General features: G+C 54.5%; 1 protein-coding gene across 1 annotated transcript; it reads left to right on the top strand.

Moving 5' to 3' along the window:
• Positions 1–1,658: 1,658 nt before the first annotated feature.
• KCNJ5 (potassium inwardly rectifying channel subfamily J member 5) lies at positions 1,659–24,206 on the top strand. The gene is made up of 4 exons (XM_025998779.2): positions 1,659–1,869; positions 18,789–18,882; positions 19,587–20,525; positions 23,761–24,206. The coding sequence occupies exons 3-4, from the start codon at positions 19,589–19,591 to the stop codon at positions 24,081–24,083; spliced, it is 1,260 nt and encodes a 419-aa protein (XP_025854564.2). The 5' UTR covers positions 1,659–1,869; positions 18,789–18,882; positions 19,587–19,588; the 3' UTR covers positions 24,084–24,206.
• The last annotated feature ends 405 nt before the right edge of the window (positions 24,207–24,611 follow it).

Raw genomic sequence — 24,611 nt, 5'->3', positions numbered from 1 at the left:
TGTTCTCAGGCAGGGAAGGAGGAAGCCTAAGGGGACGAAGGCAGCTGCTCTCCTGGCCTGGGCCTGCGCTCACTTTCCTGCGGCTCTGGGCCCAGAGGCCCCAGGCCCCAGGGCCTTCTTTGAGCCCAGGGAGCATTTCTCATTTTTCCTTCCCCACCCAAGGTCACCGGGCTGGAGAGGACAACCAGGGGGTGGATGGGGCAGGGAGGAGGGCTGATGGGGTGGGCAGGGGGCAGCTGGGACGGGGATGGATGGGACGGTGGGTAGGGGGCGGTGGTCAGGGAGCGGAACATGAGTCTCCTGCCTCTGGACCCACATGGGCAGCAGCAGAGTCACCAGCAGCCCGTCCGCTGCTCTCCCCCCAGATCTCTGCCTTCTAGGTTCTTCCTTCTTTCCTTCTGCTCCACCGCACCCACTAAACACGTGTGCTGGCACACATGCACACGCGGGTGCTCACGCAGACACCGGTGTACGCCCACACACACACACACGCGGGTGTTCACACATGCACATGCGGGAGCTCACACATGCACACACAGGCACTCACGCAAACACAGGTGCACGCCCACACACACTCGCGGGAGCTCACACATGCACACGCAGCCACCCACACAGGCACAGGTGCACACGCACACACATGGGAGCTCACACATGCATACGCGGGCACCCACGCAGACACAGGTGCATGCCCACACACGCACACGCAGGAGCTCACACATGCATAGGCGGGAGCTCACACATGCACACGCAGGTGCCCACGCAGACACAGGTGCATGCCCACACACGCACACGCGGGAGCTCACACATGCACAGGTGGGCGCCCACACAGACACAGGTGCACGCCCACACACACGTGGGCGTTCACACATGCACACGCGGGTGCTCACAGACACAGGTACATGCGCACACAGGCACACGTTGGTGTTCACACATGCACACGCGGGAGCTCACACATGCACACACAGGCAGTCACGCAGACACAGGTGCACGCCCACACACACGTGGGCGTTCACACATGCACACGCGGGTGCTCACAGACACAGGTGCATGCGCACACAGGCACACGTGGGTGTTCACACATGCACACGCGGGAGCTCACACATGCACACACAGGCAGTCACGCAGACACAGGTGCACGCCCACACACACGTGGGCATTCACACATGCACACGCGGGTGCTCACAGACACAGGTGCACGCGCACACACGCGGGCGCTCTCACACGCGCACACGTACGCTTGCACAGGTCTCCGTCCTTCGCTTCTGCCCGGCCAGGTGCGCCCCCAGCACCAGCAGCCCGGTTGTCGCAAGGAGGAGGCTCGAGGGAGGGGAGAGGCGCCGCGCCTCCCTCGGGTCCCCTCTCCCCCTCCCCCAGGGGACCCCATTCGTTCGGGACGCCCTGGGAGCCCGCCCCCGGGTCCCCTCAGGTCCCTCTGCCCCGCCCCCCTCCGGGCCCCCGGGGACCCCGTTCATTCCGAGCCCGCGCATCCCGGGCGCCCGGGCAGCCCGCCCCGCCCCGCCCCTCCCGCCTGCGCCCGGCCCTTTAAGTGGGTTCTTACACGTTATTACACAGACTCGCTTGTACTGGGGCCGACGGGGAGGGGGACGGGGAGAGAGGAGAGGGCGGAGGGGAGGAGGCGGGAGGAGGCGGGAGGAGGCGGGAGGGAGAGGGAGAGCGAGCGAGCCTGGCGCTCGGGAGGGAGGGGGCAGGATGGCTCAGAAGCCTCTGGCCGGCCGCGCCGGGAGGAGCTCCGGGCAGAGTCGGGGGCTGCGGTCATGGCCGGGGCCGCAGAGTCCCCTCGAGGGCGTCGCCTCTGAGGGAGGCCCCGAAGTTAGCATCAGGGGGACTTGGAGGCTCCGATCTCAGCAAGTAAGTTGCCTTCTTCTCCTTCTTCTCCTTCTTCCCTTTCTCCCCAGCTCCCCGGCCTGCAGGGCAGCACGTGCCCTCTCCAGGTGCCCAGGATCCCGGGCAGCTCGCTCTGGCCAGGCACCTGCCACTTTGGGAGCCACGGGGACAGCGGAGGGCTCGGTGCGGGTTTAAAGTTCAGCCAGGAAATGTGAGCTCCCCAGAGCCCGCAGGTGTCCTGGGCGCTGGAGTCCAGCCTTCTCTGGGCTGTAAACAGCGCTGGGTGGTGCTGGAGCAGGGCCCGGGGGACCCAGGCCACCCCACCTGGCACATGGGAGGCCCAGGCAGTGGGGGACCGGGCATCACCCCCCTGGGGTGGCAGCTCCGCCTACAAATGGGGGTGTAGTTGGCTGGGCTGGGGTGCCAGCTCCCTCAGAGCCTCTGACCCTCGGCTTAACTCTTGCTTTTCTTTTAAGTCCGGCCAAATTGGAACGGCGGCCTTGCTATTTCTGCCCTCCTTGCCCCCGGTCACTTCCTGCACGCCTCCCTCCGTCTCTTTAAACATCTTTCCAACTGCTCAGAAAGGCCAGGAGTGCTGGCCGCAAGGGCAGGGACAGAGAAGAGGCAAGGCCATCATCACTCCCTTCTCCCTGAATCCGAATCCAAATCCGTGTGTCTCCCTGGGGAAGCCTCTGTGCTTCCCGTCAAACGGGGCAGCCCCTCCCAGGACTGTGGAGCGGCCCCAGGTCAGCACCGGCTCGTGGGGCCAGGTGTGGCCCCCAAAGTCCCAGGGCTAGCCTGAGCACGGGCCAGTAAGGCTGGCCCAGGCCCCGTCCTGAGAGCCCCTTCAACCACCAGGAGATCAACAGGCGCCTGGATGTTTGCTCTGGGTCAGAGTGTCCAAGTGCTTTGCTCTCTTTTTGGTCCTTTTAACGGAACAGATGTTTGCATCTTCGTCCTACAGCTGAGCAGCAGCAGCTCGGTGAGGCTGTGGAACTTCCAGGCGGTACACAGCTTACGAGCGAGATTCTCACCTGGGTCTGATTCCTAGACGTACCTTTTTTTCACCACTCAGCTGCGCATCCTGGCATCCTCGGGCTCTCGAGTCCACAGAGCACCTTTCCCTGTGGGAGGGAGGCAGTGAGAAACAGCTCGTATTTAAGGAACCAAGGACTGAGCCAGACGCACTCATAGGAGTTCACCTGGACGCCAGTCCTGCGGGGTGGAGGTCATCCACCCGCTTTTCCAGGAGACCACAGCTTTAGAGCTCGGAGCAGGACTAAGGGCAGAGCTGTTACCCTCCAAATCCTTGACCTCTGACTTCAAAGCCAGACTCTCCCCGCCGTTAAACACCAACCCTGAAATGGGTGCCGACCTTCCCCAGACCTTCCCCAAATCTGTGCCTTTTCCTCAAAGCCGGGTGGAAATCCCATCAGCTGGCTGAATGAGCCCCCAGGGCGCCCTAGAATCTGATGGAAGCACCAAGCAGGGTGGACGACGGCATGGGAGTCAGAGGGAGGAGGCCCTCGGGTTCGGCTCTGACACCATAGCTTTGTCAGGTGGCCTGGGATTTTACACTATTGATCTGCCCCGAGATGGCCTCGCTCTGCTTAGTGGGGGTGGCAGGGTGCGTGCCTCTTGGCAATAATATTAAGGACCTGTCATTCAGTGGGGGCCGACTGTGATGTCGGGCATGTTGTGTATGTGGCCGGATTGCTTCTTCTTCTTCCATCCACTGCTTTTCCCACTCTTCCTCCCGCCCCTCCACCAACCTCACCTCATCACGCCCCCCTATCCCATCCGTGGACCCAAAACAATCTGAAATTAAGTTCACTGAGCAGAGACTTTTAGCCTAAGGCTAGAAGAAGACAACATTCTTTTACCTTGGAAGGAATATGTTGGGGGCATTTATGGAGTGTTCATGACTTTGCCCAGCTCCGTTTATTAATTATGAGGTTGCTAATAAATTATGACAACAGCCTAGATGATCAGAACAGCACCAGGGCCCCCACCAAAAGGGAGAAACATCTCGTAGGGCGCTTGTCTGCACGTTATGGGGAAGTACGTGCCCCCTACGTTCCCTTGGCATGTTCTAGATACCCTATCTAGCTCTCCGGCAGAGAGGGGACCACTCGGACTGCCTTCTCCAGGCCTCTCCAAAAGCCATGATCACCTCTGGTAGGCCTGGAAGGCTGTGTCTCTTCTGGAAGTAGCTCACCTGCATGAAACAGAGAATGAATGAGCTGCACCCAGCCAAGCAGGGGACAGGCCAACCTGGGAGCAAAGAGTAGGTCTGGAAGCTGGCCTTCTTCTGAGGATGAGGTCAAATGTCCCTGGGCTTCCCCTGGGAGAAGTCTCTCGTGGGTACCCCCACCCCACCCCAAGTCCACATACATCCTCGACAGAGCCAAGCTCTTCCCCAGTGGGCCCAGCAGAAACCTGAGTGTGGCCCAGTCACAGATGCTCTCTCTGCCCCTCGGTCCCCGGCAGGCTGTGTGGCCCGATCCCCTTGGCAGCCTTTCTGCAAGTGCCTGCCTGGGTGTCTCAGCCGGGGGTTCGGGACCCCCGGTCTCTAGCACCGCTCTCATCACCCGTGATGGAGTTAACCCCCCAGCGGAGACGGCACAACTAGAGCGCCCCTTCGCTGCTTCCCATCTGCTCTGAGAATGACCTAGTTCTCATGCCTTCTGTGGTCAAAGCCACAAATGGGTGGAGTGAGCCCTCCCGTACTTGTAAATGGCATCGACCTCTTTTTCTTTTTCTTTTCCTTTTTTTTTTTTTTTAAGATTTTGTTTATTTATCCATGAGAGACACACAGAGAGAGGCAGAGACACAGGCAGAGGGAGATGCAGGCTCCCTGCGGGGAGCCCGATGTGGGACTCAATCCCGGACCATGAAGGCAGAGGCTCAACCACTGAGCCACCCAGGCATCCCTCGACCTCTGTTTCTTGTTTTCAAATCTGTGCAACAGCCATTTCTTTGATCACGTAGCGTGTGCCAGGAATGATTAATTTTTGAACCCCCCCCCCAAAAAAAAATTTTGAAAACCCTGAAACGTGGTCATTCAGGCAAGGTTATGCTTTCCACCTCGGAGCCTGAGTGCCAAAGCTAACATTTTCTGGGCAAAACTGATTGAACATTTCAGCTGGGGGTGGGAGGACCAGGGAGAGAACGGAGGAATCCATTAAGTGGTTGGAAGGAGCCATTTTTAGATTCAAATTTTCACCGTGTCTGAGCTACAGACAGGCCACTGAGAGCTGCCAGCGTGTCTAGGCGAGGGTCCATCGTCACATGTCTATCGAGACAGTTGTCAGCCATGGAGGAATTTTTCTGTTTCTCTTCAAGACAAGATGAGCAGCACAGGAGTTCAAACACAAAGGATTGCAGTGAGGCATTTGGAAAAAAAAAAAATACCTGAATGTATTTGTCTAAGAGCCTTGTGGGTGGCTTCCTCTGGGATTATTTTAAAACAGATGGGACGCCGGCCCTTCCGAGACCCCGGCTGCTGAGAGATGCACATGGCCCCTGCCAGTGCCCCAAGCTTATCTAGTTCCTCCTACCTTGACATTCTGATAAGTGAGCTATTCTAGGCCACAGAGCCCCGGATGGCAGCAACCCTTGCCAACGACCGTGTTAAGTTAAATGTCAGAGCCAAACCTTTAACACATGACCCTGGAGATCCTGGCTGGTGCGTCAATGCTAAGTTCCATCCATTATCATTCCAGACCGGAGCAGGCTGAGGGGCAAAGGTCGGGGATCATCTCACCAGTGTGTCAGGTGGCAACAGCACTTCGTGGTCACTAGGGGTCAACCCATATGGTGGCTGGGGAGGCTGGAGGCCTCGGGTTGGGGAGTCAAAGGGAAATAAATAGAGAGGGAGGGAAGGAGAGATGATGGCAAGCTTTCAGACTCTCCTTCTCATCCCCTGTGACTTGGTGCTTTGAGGCTGGGGGTGCTGCTCATCCCCACCTCCTCTTCCACATGGTGGGCTCCTTACCTTAATACCAGGTGGGCGCCGATGCCATTGTCCTGCATTATTTCTTTCTGCTCATAAAGGAAGAGGAGGGTGAGGAAAATACAGCAGGGACATGCCATCGGGGGCATGTGTTCTGTGCATTTTGTCCTCAGAGTCTGTCCCTCCCAAGACGGTGCTTTTGAGCGCTCGATGCTCAGTCGGGCCAGGAAGAGAGTCCTAAGGGCAACAGGGATGAGGTATTGCCCCTGTGCTCCAAGAAGTTGGTTATCTAGCAGGGATAACAGATCCCACAGGTGCCCAGGTCCCTGACAAAGGTTATGCCAACCAGCTAACCTGGGCTATCCCAGAGCACCCCCCTGTCTCAAGTCTCCCTCACGCCTGGGCAGCCATGAATCTGCTCTCATCTCTATAGTGTTTGTCAGCTCAAGAGTGTTATATAAATAGCATCACACGGTATATAACCTTTTAGTTTTTCAATCAGTATGATTCCCTGGAGATCCATCCAAGGGCGTGCATGCCCCTCTGCATCTGTGTGTGTGTGTGTGTGTGTGTGTGTGTGTGTGTGTGTGTGTGATATTTCAGTGTGGCTGCTGAATTTGTTTGACCATTTACCCCTTAAAGGATGTCTGGGTGGTTTCCAGGTTGAGGCTCTTATGATTAAAGCTACTCTAAAGACGTGTATACAGGTTTTTGCATGAACATAAGTTTCCATTTCTTTGGGACAAGTGCCCAGAAGTGCAATTGATGGTTCACATGGTAATTAAATGTTTAGTTCTTTAAGAAGCTGACGCATTGTCTTAAATTCCCATCAACAATGCAGGAGGGATCCTTTTCCTGTACAGCCTTGCCAATGTGTGGCGTTGCCCCTGTTTTTTATGGTAGCCATTCTGGTAGGTGTACAGGGTATCTGGTCGTAGTTTTGCATTAGGGAAAATGCTGTTGGTATTGACCATCTCTCCATGAGCGCCTTTGCTCTCCCTATATTTTATTCAGCTAAATGTCTTTTCACGTCTGACACCCATTTTCTAGTTGGGTTGTTGTACTGTTGCATCTCGAGAGTTCCATATGGATGCGAGGTACGAAGCCTTGTCCTACACGTGGTTTGCTTTTCCTGTAACAGGGTCTGTTTTTCAGCAAACGCTTTTAATTTCGATGAGGTCCAATTTATAAGTGTTTCCTCTTATACGTGACGTTTTTGGTGTCAAGTCTAAGAATTCTCTGCCTGCCATAGATCTTGAAGTTTCCACCAGGCTTTTTTTCCCCCTAAAAGTTGTATAGATTTAAGCGCATGAATCATTTTGAGTTAATTTTTGTATAAGGTTTAAGACTTAGTCAAGTGCATTTTTTTTTTTTTTTTGTCTTTGGATAGCACATTGTTCTGGTGTCATTTGTTGTAAAGAGGGTCCTTTCCTTCATTGAATCCCTTTTGCACTTTCATCAGAGACTTTTTCTGAAATGACCAAAAATGAGTTAATACGCGTAGAGCATTAGGAACGCAACCTGGTGTACGGGGGAGCCCCCTATAGGTTTCAACGCTAATTATGGGGATTTTACCTGCCGTGGCCTGTTTCTCTGGTCTTTGCTCACCATTCACTCACTTCCTATCACCATCCCATCTTCTTCACTTGTACATAAGTACATTCGTATTCCCACGGCCCTGCTTTCTCGTTGCTGTCTTCTCTGTACCTCTCCTACCTCCTATTCTCTAATCATCATTGATAAATTGGCACCAGCCCAGGAAATCTGTCCCCTGGGCTGTGGACAGGAAACAAGTGGTTTTTCATTTTGATTTAATTATTAATCTCCTTTATTATTTAATGCAGAATACATACTCACGGTGCAGGGTTACAATGAAGAGAATGTATTATAACTGTGCTGCTCACTTTCAAAGAGATAGCGGGCTTCAGAAGGAAAAGTACTGGCTGGACAGATACAAATGTGGGGAAAATGGAAAGTGGACTAATTTGATTTTCGTGCCCTTTTATTCATGATTTTTCATACATCATCTGCAGCGGGGCGGCGGGGGGGTGGGTGCTGGGTGGGGGAATTGGGACTGTGGCCGGTAAGCCACGGCCAAGTATTAGGAAGAACAGATGTCAGGACCCCTTGAGAGGCCCACAGCAGCCTGCCCGGGAAGACCATGAAATATTCCGTCTTAAGCAAATGAGAGCCGCTCAAGTTGGGAACCTCAGTCACAGGCTCCCAGGCTTGCTCCATAGAGGTACTGCTCAATAATTAGGTACCTGTGAAATGTTAAATTGCTGGAAAGGTACTCATGGCACGATTAAGACTTTCAAATCTATATTCCATACTCTGAATTAGGCCTAATTTCGCCCTTTTAAAAATTGCTGGATATATTTGGGCTCACTTAAGTATATTCAAATAGACCTTTTAAATACCATCAAAATGATCTTTTTTGTCTCTGTATTTTCTCCAAAGAACTGAACTCCACCAGCAAATGGCAGATCTCCTGGCTGCCGTTTCAGATGAGAACCCTGTCTTCCTAAAAAAAAAAAGAAAGAAAGAAAAAAAAAACCCTTGAGTGAAACACCATTTAATCCTTCTCTCTTTGCTTTTTATCCCTATTGTGAAGTGTCAGTATTTTTGTTTCTTTAATGACAAAGTGAGCATGGGATTAGTCTGCAGCCTTCTAATAGAGTACATGTTTCTCTGCAGATACCAAAGAATAATGCATGAGGTTTTATTACATCCTTAGAATTATGGTGCCAAAGCCTCTAAGGATGCAATTTGAATGAGCAGCTAATTATCTTCTCGTGTCTGGGCTGCCCAAGGCTCTGAAGGCCCCAGGCTCACCTCTGGTGCCCCTGGTGGCAATGACTGGCCCCTTTCATGGCATACCCAGAAAAGTCAAGGCCACCTGTTAGACCTATTGTTACATTTTTCAGTGTTTATATTATAAAACTTCACATTCGTTGTTGCTATGTCTACGGTGTCATCATCTTAGGAGTGAGCTAACCAGCATTTCTGTGCTCTGGGTCAGCCACAATTCTCCAGCTAGAAGGGGGATTAGTATTATAGGGTCCTCATGAGCCAACCCAAGAGTTCTGAAAGAGCCTCGACAGAGACACCAATTACTATTATCATTCCATCACAGTTCCATATAATAATAATAATACTGGTTTATTTCATGCATCATAGCTGGTCTTAGCCTGGAACAATTCAGGCTAGAGAACCAAATGCATCATACTACTGCTCTTCGGGAGGATAGAATTTTCCGGAAACTATGGGAGCTATTGCATTAACATTACAATTCCCTTGGATATGTCCATTTCTGACGTAGGAAAGAGACCCAGGGTAGGGACCTACACAGTAATGTGTAACTCAGGGCGAGATATGAGGCCAGGAAAAGTCAGGATTATAATTCAGAACCAAGATCACAGTCTGTTTCATGCTCTGGACTTGGATGGACGTCAAGGGAGAAAGGAGAAGAGCATGAGCTCTGCAGGTTGGCCACCGTCGGTCTAAAGCCAGGCTCTGCTGTTTAGGAGCTACATGATCTTTGGCAACCTCTCTGCTTCTTTGCCTCTCAGTCTCCTTACCTGTGTAAGAGACACATCGTACTGACTCTCCAACATTGTTGAGATGATTGAGTCAACATACCTGGGGCACCTGTTCGAGGAAGCCTACGCACACACATTTCACCTGTAAAGAAAACCAAGAAGTCAGCATAACCAGCTACAGGACGCAAATCGAACCCATGTTTAGAACACTAGCGGAACGAGTATAAAGAGCATAGGGAAGGTGGCACAGATGGGCTGGGTGCTCCCGAGAGGGCCGCCTCGTGTCAGGGTGTCTCTGAGTCAAAAGCAGGCACAGCTGAGTTACCCTGGGAGCAGCCTCAGCTCTCCATCCACATCCCCACCTTGACTTTGCTCTAAATCCAAATCCCACTGGTGCCGCGGGGCCGGATCCAAGGGCTCCCCTTGGAGATACAGAGCCCCCCACCCCCAGGCTGGAGGCCCATGTGCCAGGGCTGGGGAGCTGTGTGAGTCTGCGGGCGCCCCCCAGGCAGGAGCAGTCTGAGCCGGGGCTGGGGCCCCTGAGCACCTGAAGTGTCCTCACCCACCTTCCACAAGTGGCCCTCTTGCAGAGGCCTGAGCAGCTAGGCCTCCAGGAGCAGGGTGTGCGGGGACATCCACAGTGATGAAGTGTCCTATCTGACACAGCCCGCTCCTCCAACCACTCTGTCCCTGGCTTCACCTTCACACAGCCACGGGGGACCTGCATTCCCGAGAGGGGGCCACCAGCACCCACTTGGCTACAGCAGATCCCTGCAGGGTCCCCTTCACTGGGCATCCGGCTGGGAGCAGAGCAGAGAGTACCCATCCCCCGAGCCTTGTGGGCTCATGAGAGTGAGGAGCACCCTGAGCATAAATCCAGCTCACGAGGTCTATCCCTCCTCAGGGCACAGCCTCATAGCCCTGCCACTCCGGGACTCCCCAGTCGCTGGTGATCGGCATCCTTCCCATCGGAGCCAGAAATGAGCTGGGGCTGCTCCTGTCCTGATAGCCCTCTTCTGGAGAGGCGGCTCCTTCCACCTGCTTTGAGGCATTTATAGTCAGAAATCTCTCCCCACTGAGAACCAGGGGCTGCGGGGGGCTGTGACACTCGTCCAGGCTTCCACCCGCAACAGCCTGTCTGCTGAGGCTGCAGCTGGAGAGGGAATGGCAGCTAGGCCAAGATGCAGGCACGCAGAGGGGTCGTGACAGCCACCTGCACAGCGGAGGGGCCTGGGGAGAAGGGGCTGAGGGCCACGAGACGGGGTTCCTTGGGACCAGGGGAACCAGCCCACTTACCCCTCTCCTTGCTGTGCTGTGAGCCCCAGATTGGGACCTCTGGCCTCCTTAGTGTTGAGGGCTGACAGGCTGTGTTCAGGGAAGACCTGTTAGGGAGACTTTTTGGCGCTACCGCAGCTCTTAGCACTGTGCTCAGCATAACTCAAAGGACACCCCAACGCGTCCCGGGGAGGGAAGAGCCTCTCTCCGCCCCAGCGGCCCAGGGGTATAAATTGGCAACTGATAGACTCACAGATATATTTTCTTTGATTAACTCACTGTTTCAAAAACTGTCCAATTTGTTGTCAATATTGGAAAAAAAAGAATTTTGGGTTGAAAAGTCTTCACTTCTGGCTTTTCTGGGAAAAGAAGGAGGGAGGTCTTACAGCAGCAGCTCCACATTCTTGGGTGGCGGCAACTAGCTGCTGCTCATCAGTAGGGGCCTGCAGCCAGGAGCACACAGGGCTCGGCTCACCCCACCTCTGTCCCCATCACTCCCTGTGGTGCCCCCAAAACCCAGAGCAAACTTTTGATTATACTTCCGTGCTCAACAATTGCTTTACCCTGAATAAGGAGGATGATATCTTTTAAAATCTTGTCCTCTATTGAAAATCTGGAAATGAAGGTCTAAGAAGAGCTTATGTGTCAAACAAACAAACAAAAAAACGAAAAGGTGAAAGTATATTATCTGTACACGACCAACATAAGGAGCATGTCACAGAGTGTCTGGGTTGGGAGAAGCCAGTCCATTGTCTCTGCTCACTGAGCTTGGTAGGCAGCACAGGTTGGTCCCAGCCTCCTGGGGTCCAGGTTCTGGTTACCACGGCACGCCCGCCCCACTCAGCCACACCGTTCAGATGCTGCCCCCCCTCCTGGCAGAGGCAGACACACTTTAGATGAAGGAGAATCCCGCTCACTGGAATCCCTGACTGCTGGCTCATGGTCTCTTCCTTGCAAGGGGCCGTGTGGTCCAAACACAGACATCTCTGGGAGTAGAGGAGGCACTTGGGGACTACACCTGAACATGTCAACTGGGACAAGTGGACATCCTGCCTCCTGGGGACAATTTAGGGACCCGTGGGGGGCAGATGTTGCCGTTGTCAGGAGAAGTCAAGGGGCAGCTGGAAGCCAGAGCAGGAGGTGCTCTGAAGGCAAGCAGGAGGGAGGATAGAAGCCTCAGCCCCCAAGAGGAGAAGGGAAGGGGCTCCGGGCAGCCTGGACACATCGGGCAGGATGGCAGCAAATCATGAACTGGTTTCATGGCACAGACCAGGCGTGCGTCCTTCTGGCGGTCTCCTGGGCCGGGTATTTCAGGGCCTGATCCCCACTGAGGCTCAGAACCACTGATGGTCTCTGGGGGCTGAGGATGAATCACCTCAGAGGCAGGCCTATTTGAGTACTAAATGCGACTGCATTAAAGTCACCTGGCACAGAGGTGGCACCTAACGGGTGCTCAGTACTTGAGCATCCCATGGCAAGCGGGCTCACCCACCATGGACCTTTCCTACCCAGTCTTTCCTGACCCTTCCTCACTCACCCTGGCAAAGCCAAATTAAGAACTCTGTCTTGGTCTCTCTGCACGGCATTCATTGTTTGCCGGTGTTGCCCACCAGACAGTGACTCCTCGAGGGCAGAAAATACAGCAGCGTCCCCTATAGCAGGTGCTGTTAGAACCCCCTGGGGTCAGGTTTTCTGGGCGTGGAACCCATAGGCATCAGCATGGAGTCCAGCTCCTGGCTGATTACAATGTACACCCAGAGTGGAGAAGCCTAGAGACCCCAAGAGGGCAGTGGCATTAACATGGCTGGGAGCTCCTGGGAGGCTCCAGACCAGCCGAATCAGAATCTGCATTTTAACAAGTTCTCTGTGATTGGAAAGCACAAGAGAGCTGGTGAAGTGCTGATTTAGGTCCTTCTGCCCCCAGGGCCCAGCGGAGCACAAACTCGCAGTGACTGTTCAGGGAGGGTTTAACCAATTGGAGGAAGGGAGGAGGGAAGGAAGGAAGAAAGGAAGGAAGGAAGGAAGGAAGGAAGGAAGGAAGGAAGGAAGGAAGGAAGGAAGGAAGAAGGAAGGAAGGAAGGAAGGGATAGAATCTGCGTGTTTCAGTTTTCAAAGGGCTTTCACACCTAATATCGCACATGCTATCACCCAGATAGTTTTTGAACTTGGGTTCAAAAAATAAAACCACAAAACATCCAGGAATTAAGGACTAGGTTCCCAGCTAAGTTGATAGGAAGAAATACCTGCAAAATGATTGGGCTTTAAAATAAAATTCCTAATGGGTTCTTAAAGATTTCTTACTCCTGAGCTCCTCTGCCATTAGACCTCAGAATGCACTAGAAGGTGTGTTGTTTTCTAAAGGATGGTAATTTTGAAAGCGAGGAAACCAGGACTCACCCCCTGGCAGGAGCCAGCCCATCAGCATGGTTTGGGCACAGGTTCCGGGGGGGCTGGGGCCAGCAGCCCACCCCTCCTGGGTGAAGTGGGGCTCAGACAGGTGCTTCTGGGCTGGGTGCCGGGCCTGTGTCAGCAGCTAGTTCTGAGGTCGGGAAGGGCAGCTGCGGTGGCCGCAGGAAACTATAAGGCAGAGGCCAGAACTGCAGCTTCCAACCTTTTGTCCTCAGAGGCTGCTGAGTAAAAGGGGTCATGGAAAGCCCCCTGTGTCTCATTCTGAGATCGGCAATGGGAGGGTGGCTGGGTTGGTGCCGGACACCATGGAGGGACCCTGACCCCACACTCCAGGCACATGCACCCCCACCCACAGACTCACAGATCCCCTCTGCACCTGGCTCCCCAGTCTGGGTCACCTCCTCTCCTCTTCTTCGTCCTTCTCCCACCAGGGGTCCAGGGAGGTGGCTCCTCGGGACCCAGGAGGAGAGAGCAGAGGACCTAGGCCCTGCAGGTCACCCTGCAGGAGAACCGCCAGCCTTTGCCCCCGTGAAGGGCTACAGGAAAGAGTTCTTAGAAAGTTCTCCAGGCACAGCCTCTTGGGGATCCCGCAGAGGCTGGAGCCAGCGGGGTACACCTCTCCAAACAGCGCTTCTCGGCCCTTGCAACCACTGTAGGTTCTAGAAAGTGTGCCTGTAGCAGCGCTGAGACTGTGGGCAACTTATTTAAGCTCTCCCCCAGCTTCCGTCTTCGTAAAATAAGGCAGCTCCCCCCCACCAGGGGGGTCACTGCAGCCCTGGAAGCAGGATGCTGAGCCGCAGTGACTCCTGAATTGGGGAGCCTCTCCTGCCACCAAGCAGCAACTGAGTCGGGGGAGAACAGCACGTGCGCCCTGGTCATTCAGCCTTCCAGGCCGCCCTCCTTGGCGGCCACGGTCATCATCCCCATTTTGCAGAAAATGTGACTGAGGCTGAGAGCAGTGGCTTCCCCCAAAGTCCCTCAGCGCCAGGTGCGATGGGAGGCTGGCGCCCGAGCCCAGAGTCGGCTCTCCAACTGTCGATTACCCGGTCCCCTTCTATTCTGACTTTGCTTCTGCCAAGGCAAATGACCCCAAACTAACAGCTTAAAACCTCACCCAGCTTTGGGCTCAGGGTTCTCAAGTTAGCAGCCCAGGCATGACACGACTGTGCCCTTTGCTCAGGGTCCGACAGGGTTAAAATCCAGGAACCGGATCTGCGGCAGAACTTAGTTCTCAGTGATTATAGGACTAAGGTCCCTGTGTCCTTGCTGGCGGTCACGAGGGGCTGCTGTCAGCGCCCAGGGTCACCACATTCTGGGCCACGCGGTCCCCTCCGTGTCCGCAGCTAGCAAAGAGCCTCTCCCCCGCATCTCACTCCTCTGGTGCACCCCACCTCCTGCTCCAGGGAAAGCCCAGTCCCTCCTGGGGCTGATCTGAGTAGGTCTGGCTCGCCCCCCCACCCCTGCCCCGATAGGCTCCCTTTCCAGGCCAGCTGTGCCATGACACAGCCTCATCTTGGGAGTGAGCATCCCACCCCCAAGTCCAAGGGGGATATACTGGGAATTTATGTGGGGGGTGCCTTTCTGCTCGTGCCTTCCCTCTACCTGGCACATCCTCCGTTGATAACACCTTTACTACTTCCTGCTACTTTGAAGGTCCTTGAGGGCACTGGGGCAACCACCAGGGAGTGTTTTCATATTCCAACAATACGGCCATATAGATTCATCTAGAACAGTCCAGAAAGAGCTAGTCTGAGATAGGAGTATAGCTTCCTCCATGGTGCTTCCTCCCACCTCATCCCATATCCCAAATCTCCTGACCCAGCGTAAGAAAGAAAGGAAGACATCATTAAGGATGTCTGCTATCCTCGTTTCCACAGTAGAGAAATTGAGTCCGAAATAAGACTCCCAGGGGCATCGGGGTGGCTCAGTCAGTTGAGCATCAGACTCTTTGATTTCGGCTCAGGTCATGATCTCAGGGTTGTGAGATCGAGCCCCACATCCAGCTCTGCTGGACATGAAGTGTGGAACCTGCTTAATATCCTCTCTTTCCCTCTCCTTCCACGCCACCTCCCCACTCCCTCGCAGGATCTCTCTCTCTCTCAAAAAAAAAAAAAAAAAAAAAAAGACTCCCAGCCCAGTGCTCCCTTTGGGAAACCCCACTGACTTCCAAATGCAGTTTCTATCAAGATGCTGCATCCGCAGCTCCCGACTTCCTACAAAAGCATCCCCATGACAGAGCTTTCCTTACTGTGTGTAGGTGGCCGGGGGCTGGGGGGAAGGTTGGGAGTTCTTAACACAGAGGTCCACTAAAACGATGTCAGAGCCACTCAGGCATCACCTGAAATACAACTTCCTTGGGTTTTGCCTCTTTTGATTCTTTCTCCATTTGTGTTTTTGTATCAGAGTTCAAACCACTTTGCTGGACTTCAGGCTCTGTCTTCCCAAGAGTTTTAATCATGTCCGGGCACAGCTTCCTATTCACAGACACAGGAGAAGGTTCCCGATGAGTGGCAGCACCAGGCTGGATGAGCTTTAATGGGATTTGTTCAAGTCAGTGCCTTTCCCGAGTCCTGCAGAGAGCAGCTCTCGTACCCGCTTGCCTCCTCCAGCCCAAAGCTTTCCCTGAGCCTCTCTCTCCACAGGCAGTTCTTTTTCTTTTTTTTAATTAATATATTTTTTTGACATTTTTAAAATTTAAATTCAATTGGCCAACGTACAGTTCCACCGGCGGTTCCGCTCAGACCCTGGGGTTCAAGGGGACAGTGCTAGACTGTAAACTACAGGGAGGCTGGGTCTGCATCCAGCTCATTCTCTGCTTAATCTCCAGCTCTGGGCAATAGCACTTCCTAAACTAATGCTTGCCAAATGGGTGCATAAATGGACAGAAGAGATCTGAAAATCTGATTCAAAAAGGCTCATCTCCATTGTCCCTAAAAATTCTTTTGATTTTATGGGGTCACTGCATTGGAGGCCAGGATTTCTAGAGTGGGCATTTCACCCACTCTCAGGAAGAATGTGGGTAGGAGATGGCCCATACCTGTCAGCTTGATGCCTGCCCTACAAGCAGCCCCCTGGGGCCTCAGATACTTGACTTAATGCTCTATGTTTCTTTCTTCATCCTTAAAATGGGGGCTTAATGGGGTATTACATTAAATTTCACTTCAAGGAGAGTTTATGAATATACCTTTACATTTATGCTTTTTTTAAAAAAAGATTTTATTTATTTATTCATTCATTCATTCATTCATGAGAGACACACAGAGAGAGAGGAAGAGACACAGGCAGAGGGAGAAGCAGACTCCATGCTGGGAGCCCAATGCGGGACTCATCCCAGGACCCAGGGATCACGTCCTGAGCCGAAGCAGATGCTCCACCACTGAGCCCCCTGGGCACCCCTCTGCTTATACTTCTGTTTGTGCTTGTATCTATATAGTCGTTCTCTAGCTCCTCATAATGGGCCCCAGAGCTGGACTGGTGGAAAGTACTATCTGAGGTTTAGAGCAGAGTAAATTGAGGGAAAGAAAGGTAAGACTGTTTTCCCTTGGGTCACAGAACAAGTTTCTTGGAGGCTTGAGCTAGGACCTAGATCTCACCCCGGGCTGAGCAAGGGATAACATCTGCCGATGATTCTAGCACATTTGCAGGACGGTGCCAGTACCAAATCAGAAGCGCACCCTTTCCTTTCCCTGTCTGCTGGACGCAGAAGGTCCTCAGATGCTGACTGAGGTGTCCTGGAAAACCTTTCTCTGTTTCTAGTACAATGCGAGGCTTTCTCCTACAAGAACTTATGAAAGTACATTTAAAAATAAAGAAGGAAACAGTGCGGAAAAGCAGCAGAAAAACTATTTCTCTGCAAGAGCTGAGGGCAGGAAAACGTGTCTTCCCGGGCGCCCCAGCCAGTGACTTGCCCTCGCCAGCGCTGTGCCTGCCCCGTCCGACGTCAGTGGTGGGACCAGACCCCTACCTGGGTCTCCCCAGTGGGAGTCCCCAGAGGCTCCCAGGGCACTGGGACTACAGCATCCCCCAACCTTTATGGGCATCTCCAAGTGGGTTCTCAGTAACCATTTCCAGTCTCCAGTCATCCCTCGTTCCATTTATCTTTGTAATTGCCAAGTGAGGGCGCAGGGTGCAGGGGGCAGGGGGCAGGTGCACAGGGGGAAAGGGCCAACGGACGGCTGAGACAAACAGCCCTTCTCATGACCCTTCAGTATGATATTTTAAAGGTCACCTTGAAACTGCCACAACCACCGAGGCAGCAAAGAAAAAGTTCTTCCAGGATCATCCGACTGTCCACGGTGGGTGAAATCGTCCCCCGTGGTTTATAGAACGTTCGCCTGGGAGGCGCTGTCAGGGGCACTGTTCCAGGGAACCGGAGTAGTTGTAAAACCAAGACCAGCTTGCTTGTCAAGACGAAGGGCCGAGTGATAGCGTCCCCTGAGATGAAGTCTCCCAGGATCAGAAGCTCAGAGAACTTTCCGGAGCGAGCAGCTCATCAGTCTAAGCAGGAACCACAGAGCAGTCTGCAAGCCATTGTACGGTGGGCACTGTGACACCTCAGCCTGGAGCCAGATAAACCTCAACTCACACCCCAGCACAGCCACTTAACTGCTTCAGCTTCATTGTCTTTGCCTGAAAATTGGAGGAATAATAGCGGCTCTTATCTAATAGCTCTGTTGTGAGGATTATAAGTGAGCTAATGGGTATAAATTTCTTCGCACAGCGCCGGGCCCGTGAATGCTCAGAAATGTAAGCTGTAATTATCAGCTGTGGAGATTCTCATGGTCTTTCCCGGCTTCACCACAGTCTTAAAGTATTTGAAATGAGAGTGAGTAGAATGTCAGAAAAACAGCAGACTATTATTACCGGTATCTGGGTGTTTCTTTAAAGTGTGACATATGCTTCAAAACGTTGGGGGCAGCCCGGGTGGCTCAGCAGTTTGGCGCCCACCTTCAGCCCAGGGCATGATTCTGGAGACCCAGGATCGAGTCCCACATCGGGCTCCCTGCATGGAGCCTGCTTCTCCCTCTGCCTGTGTCTCTGCCTCTCTCTCTCTGTGTCTCTCATGAATAAATAAATAAAGTCTTAAAAAAAAAAAAAAGTTGGGCAGCCTTTTTTAAAAATCATTATTATTATTTTTTTTTTACCGAGATACTTGATTGGGATAACTGACGTATAACCTATTAGTTTAAGGCGTATGATGATTCGATATACGTATATGTTGTGAAATGATCACCACGATTAGTTTAGTTCACACCCGTCACCAGATATAATTACAATTTCTTTCTTATGATGAAGACGTTGAGGACCTACTCTCCTGGCAGCCTTCAGACGTAAAACACGGTAGTGTTAACCATACCCACTGCGCTGCGCATGTCATCCCCAGGACTTACTTTACTCCCAGAAGTTTGTACCTTTTTTGGCACCCCCCCCCGACCCATTTCGCTAGCCCCGTGCACCCTCTCTCCCTGGCAACCCCCGATCTGTTCTCTGCATCTGTGAGGTTGGCTTTCCGTTCGTTTGTTTTTGATTCCACATCTAAGTTTACAGCCCTTCGAAAACCTTAGGGGCGTTAGTATCTTGCCCACCTCAGGGCTTCAGAGGGCAGGGAATTACCGCATCAAGATTTTTCATGGTGGGTCCACACAGCGATCTGTCATATGAGTAAGCACTCAGGCAGCCGCAGACTCCCCCCCTCGGACGGTCGGAGTGACCACATGGTGAATCAGACACTCACTGCCTTTTCCTTTCTGTCTGCTGCTAAGATCTGAGACATAAAGGAAGGAGACAGGGAGATCAAAAGAAAAAAGCACAGACTCTGCTTCCCGTGAGCAAGAATCCAGACAGCAGCTCTTCCAGGTAAGTCTTTGGTGGCCCAGGTATCACTTAACCATTTACCTCTTTGGGACTCTTACCTTTTCTCTTATTTGTTCATTCATTAGTTCAACAAGTATTTTCTGAGTACACAGTATGTTCCGGGCCCCCCTCTGGGTATTTGGAATGTGGAAGGGAACAAAACAGACACAACCGTGCCCTTGTGGTGCTTATAGTCTGATGGAGGGGGAGAGTCTACTAGAAATAAATGTGATGCATAAGCAAACAATGTTAACTTACTGGAGACTACAAGCTCCACCTCCGACTGGTAGCTGTGATCACAAGGGACCGTCTGTATAATGCAGGTACTTCATAAATGGTTGTGATTATTATCCTTTAAATAGCTCGCAGATTTCTTAAATCCTTAAAAACCCAATGTGTATTTTGAGCCTATGTATTTATTCATTCAACAAACAACTATTCATTCATTCATTCATTCATTCATTCATTCAACAAGCAACTAATGAGCTGCTTTTATGTGCTAGAACCTATAGTAGGTGCCCGGGACATAAGCAAATAATATAAGAAAACATGGTCCCTGCCCTTGAGAACTCTGCATTTGGGTCCACTGTGCACCAGAGGAGGGACCTTTGGAAGTAGAGGCAGGTATGACCCGGAAGTCTTGTGCTTCTATGAATCAGCACAGTCTCCTTCACTGATGGTGTCTTTCTTACCTCAATGCATCCCAGCTATGGCTGGCGATTCTAGGAATGCTATGAACCAGGATATGGAGATTGGAGTCACTCCCAGGGACCCAAAGAAGATTCCCAAACAGGCCCGCGATTACATCCCCATTGCCACAGACCGCACTCGCCTGCTGGCTGAAGGCAAGAAGCCCCGCCAGCGCTACATGGAAAAGAGTGGCAAGTGCAACGTCCACCATGGCAATGTGCAAGAGACCTACCGGTACCTGAGCGACCTCTTCACCACCCTGGTGGACCTCAAATGGCGCTTCAACCTGCTTGTCTTCACTATGGTCTATACCATCACATGGCTGTTCTTTGGTTTCATCTGGTGGCTGATTGCTTACATCCGGGGTGATCTGGACCATGTTGGCGACCAAGAGTGGATTCCTTGTGTTGAAAACCTCAGTGGCTTTGTGTCTGCCTTCCTGTTCTCCATTGAGACTGAAACCACCATCGGGTATGGCTTTCGGGTGATCACAGAGAAGTGTCCAGAGGGCATCATACTCCTGTTGGTCCAGGCCATCCTCGGCTCCATCGTCAATGCCTTCATGGTGGGGTGCATGTTTGTCAAGATCAGTCAGCCAAAGAAGAGAGCAGAGACCCTCATGTTTTCCAACAACGCGGTCATCTCCATGCGGGATGAGAAGCTCTGCCTCATGTTCCGGGTGGGCGACCTCCGCAACTCCCACATCGTGGAGGCCTCCATCCGCGCCAAGCTCATCAAGTCCCGGCAGACCAAAGAAGGGGAGTTCATCCCCCTGAACCAGACGGACATTAACGTGGGCTTCGACACTGGGGATGACCGTCTCTTCCTGGTGTCTCCACTCATCATCTCCCACGAGATCAACGAGAAGAGCCCTTTCTGGGAGATGTCTCGGGCCCAGCTGGATCAAGAGGAGTTTGAAGTCGTGGTCATTCTAGAAGGGATGGTGGAGGCAACAGGTAAGACATTTTATCCTCCTTGGGCCACAGAACCCTCCGACATGCCTGGGAGGCTTAGGCCACCAGGACTAACAGGTGGAAGTTGGTGCCTGAGCGTCCTGGGATTCTCAGTCAGCCCAACCCCTAACTGAGACCCAAGGGCTATTGTTCAAACAGGGTAGTACCAGCGGCTGATGTCTACTGAGCCCCCCCAGCTTCTGGGCATCGTTCTAAACTTCAAACATATCAGATCTCATTTAATGCCTTCCTACCCCCCGTGAGATGATGTTCCTTACGTTACAGATAAAGAGACAGAGACCCATGCAGGCAATTGTTCGTCCACTTTTGTCCAAGAGCCTGTCATGGGGCTAGGATGCCTGTGAAGGTGGGGGGACCCCAAAGCTGGCCCTTGCTTTCAACAGGCTACACTGCTTCCACCCCATCCTGGAGCATGTGTCTACCCAAAAAGAGCTCTGTGATCAGCTAACTCTGAGAAATGTGGTTGAAGAGGGGGCTCGGGCTTCTTTACAGTAGGGCCTGGTGACGTCTTTATGGGCCGGGAATGGCTCAGTGAGAAGAGGCCAGGGTGAGGTAATCCCCAAACGCGAAGATTCCCAAAGTCCCAGAATCCTCTTTTGGGAGAGATGTCTATGCCCCGGGCCTGGGGGAGCAGCTGACTCCAGGCTGCCTCCCCCCTGGAGGAGTCTGTCCCTAGGCTTCCCTGTGGAAGGCTGGCTGAGTGAACATGGGGCGGGCCAACAGCACAGCCGTATCCACATGTGCCCGCCCGGCACCTCCCTGCTCAGCTCCCAGCTCCCAGCTCCCAGCTCCCACAGGCAGCTGGCAGCCCTCAGAGGCCAAGGCTTTGGTGCGGGGCCCCAGGGAGCCCACAGCCGCGGGAGCCCGAGGCCCCATTCCTAGCACCCCTGCCAGACCCCCTGGGCCGAGGAGCCCTCCAGCAGAACCCCGCACCTGCTTCTTATTCCTTCTTCTCCCCTCGCCCTCTTTTCTTTTCACCCAGCAGACTGAGCACTTGTAGAAAACTCACTCGGAAAATAAATAAATAAATAAAACTCACTCGGGCTCAGAACAATATATATATATTTTTTTTAAGAAAAGTTTTTTTTAATTTATTCATAAGAAACACAGAGAGAGAGGCAGAGACACAGGCAGAGGGAGAAGCAGGCTCCATGCGGGGAGCCCGACATGGGACTCGATCCCGGAACCCCAGAATCATGACCTGAGCCAGAGGCAGGCGCTCAACCACTGCGCCACCCGGGCGCCCCACGATAAATATTTTTCTATTCCTTGGACCACAGCGTAGGAGCCTCCAATCCCATTTAGCAGTGGCTGCTGCCTCACGCAGCTTCGCGCCAGCAGAAAGCGTTCCTGTTCTGGTCTTGCCCTTCCAAGCCCAGAGTTCCATGTAGCACATCGCTTTGCCCCCCGAGAGTCCGGGGCCTGGCACAGGGATGGCCAAACAAGCCTTCCCTCGCCTTTCGGGAAGCTGGTTCCCGAGTGGGAACCTCCGACGGGGCGTCACAAGCTTTCTCATTCAGAAGGAGCCTGTGGAAGCCGGCTGGGGGTGAAACAGGCCCTGGGGGGGGGCGTACTGGCACGGAGGGGGCTGCTCTGCCATCTGCCAGGAGCTGGAGCCTGGCCAGCAGCATATGGTGAGGCCCACGGAGCCCCGGGGACCGAGCCCGGCCAGGAGGCAGGAAGCCTGTGGTGGGCGCTTGCTGCCCGTGGTGTGGGGCAAGAGCATCACTCTGAGGCCACGGAGGAGGGGTCGCGGCAGATGTGTGGGGACAGGCAGGCGAGTTGTGCCTCCCAGTGCGGGATCAGGTGCTGACCCAGCAGAGCTGGTCCCTCCCCTAAGTGGCCTGCAGTTGACTTGCCTGTCTGGGTGACCTCCTTGGCGCCCCCACGACCGCGGGGATCCCCTGGGAGGTGAGGGAAGGAAGGAGAGCACCCCGACACGTGTCTGCTCTCCACGACTGTCAGGGCCTGGTGGCCACACTCACGGAGCAGAGACGTGCACGGCTCGGCCATAACCCGTGGGGCGCCGGGCGCTGCACCTGCTGCCCGAGGGAGCCTGCATCACACGTCCCGCCGTGTCACTGGGGGGATTAGACGATGCAGTGGGGCATCCCTCGTAAAGCACAGAGCCCGGCACCTCCCGGGGCTTCTTTCCTTTCCCAACCCACGGGAAGGGGAGTGCTGGGGACACAGGGGGCCCACTGCTACATCCCGAGGGGTGAATCAGATTGGGGGGCAGCCCCGGGGATCCCATGAAGAACCTGTCCCGCTGTCCTTCCTAAGCCCCCCGGGCCTCAGACATCTAGGTGGTCGGTGCCCTGCTCTGGCCTCTGCTGGCCGGCGACACGTGCCGACCCAAGGGGCCGCACCCAGGAGCACAGAGGAGGCTGCAAGCCCCTGGGGAGGGGGCACTGGGATGCCCAGCCCTGGAGCACTGGGCGGAAAGCAGCCTTGCACCCGGGTCTGGTGTGCGTGAGGCCCCAGCCGGCGGAGCCCACAGAGGCCGCAGGCTTCTCCGCCGTTCCAGGGGCACAAGGCAGGACCTTCCTTGGCCCGAAGATTAAATATCAGCGAGCTGCTCCCCTGTGACCCCAGGCGCAGAGGCTTCCTCGTCCAGAAACAAAGTGCTCTCCTCCCCGGAGAGGAAGCAACACCTAAAAATAACACAGGCGAGCAAGGGCTGAGCAGCCGGGGGATGGAGGCACCGGAGCAAGCCGCAGCAGTCCTGGGGGGGGGGGGGGGGTTGGAGAGAGAGAGGGAGAGAGGGAAGGGAGGGGTGAGGGAGGGAGAGAGAGGACAGGACAGGGAGGGAGGGAGAGGGAGAGGCTTCTGCCCACGTGTCTACCCAAAACAATCCGCGTGTGGCCCACAAGACTGTCAGCATCTCTACGTTCACTCACCCTGAATTTATCTTCGTTCCAACACCTTTCCCGCCTCTGTCGCCTTTCAGTCTCCCAGCCCTGAATGCCCTTCTCAGGTAGCAGGTCCCTGGCTCCAGCTCTTCCAGAATCATCCACCCCAGCCCTGAGGCACCTACCCTAGAGTCTTGCACTGGCTCCCACTTTCCTGCCTGCACCACACCCGGGCTCCCAGGGGCCAGCCCCCCCCCCCCGGGGCCTCCACGACCGCAGAGCTCCAGGAAGCCCACGGAGCCACGCGGGGCAGGTGCCACTCGGCCGGCTGGGCCGCCCTAACGCCCGTGCCCTCTGTTCCCCAGGCATGACTTGCCAGGCGCGGAGCTCCTACATGGATACGGAGGTGCTCTGGGGCCACCGGTTCACGCCCGTCCTCACGCTGGAGAAGGGCTTCTACGAGGTGGACTACAACACCTTCCACGACACCTACGAGACCAACACGCCCAGCTGCTGCGCCAGGGAGCTGGCCCAGATGAGGCGCGAAGGCCGGCTCCTCCCGAGTCTCCCCAGCCCGCCCCTGCCGGGGGGCTGTGCAGGCACAGAGCCGGCCCCGCAGGCCGAGCAGGGGGGCGAGGACGAGCCTGAGGGCCTGAGCGGCTCCCGGGGGAACAGGGGCTCCGTGTGAGACTGCGCCCCCCCCCCCCGCCGCGGCCTCCCCGATGGCCTGTGTGGGCACAGGGCCTGCGGCAGAGCCGGAGCTGGGAGGGGGGTGCGGGACGAGCCGGGTGGGGGCGCAGGGGCAGCCAGGCTCTGCAGGGAGGAACAGTGCATCGGTCCTGCAGCCTCCCCAAGCGGGGGGCCTTTGCCTGGGTCCCCGTCCCGTGGCCCTGCCGCCTCTGCCCCTCCCTGCTTGTGTCAGCGCCGGCCGAGGGCCCCGCCAGGATGGGTGTCCCCACAGGGGCGGTGACAGGACGGCCTCTGTCTTCACACACCCTTCCCTCTGCCAGCGGCCGGGTCACCTCCAACAGCCAGCCGCCCCCCCCCCCGGGGGCTGACACATCGAGGACTGTCCCCCCGCCCCTCATTCCCGCCACCCTGAGGCCCGTGGCGGGCTGTGGTGCAGATTCTGCGGGCGGTTCCCCTTGGCTCGGGACAAGGCCCTTAGTCAATGGTCGGTTGTCATCTGTGGAGCATCTTGTCTCCTCTGCTGTGT

The sequence above is a fragment of the Vulpes vulpes genome, chromosome 12, assembly GCF_048418805.1.
Source record: "Vulpes vulpes isolate BD-2025 chromosome 12, VulVul3, whole genome shotgun sequence".
NCBI classification, from domain to species: Eukaryota; Metazoa; Chordata; class Mammalia; order Carnivora; family Canidae; genus Vulpes; species Vulpes vulpes.
Note: the sequence above shows the minus strand (reverse complement) of the source record. Positions and strands in the feature narration are given on the sequence as shown.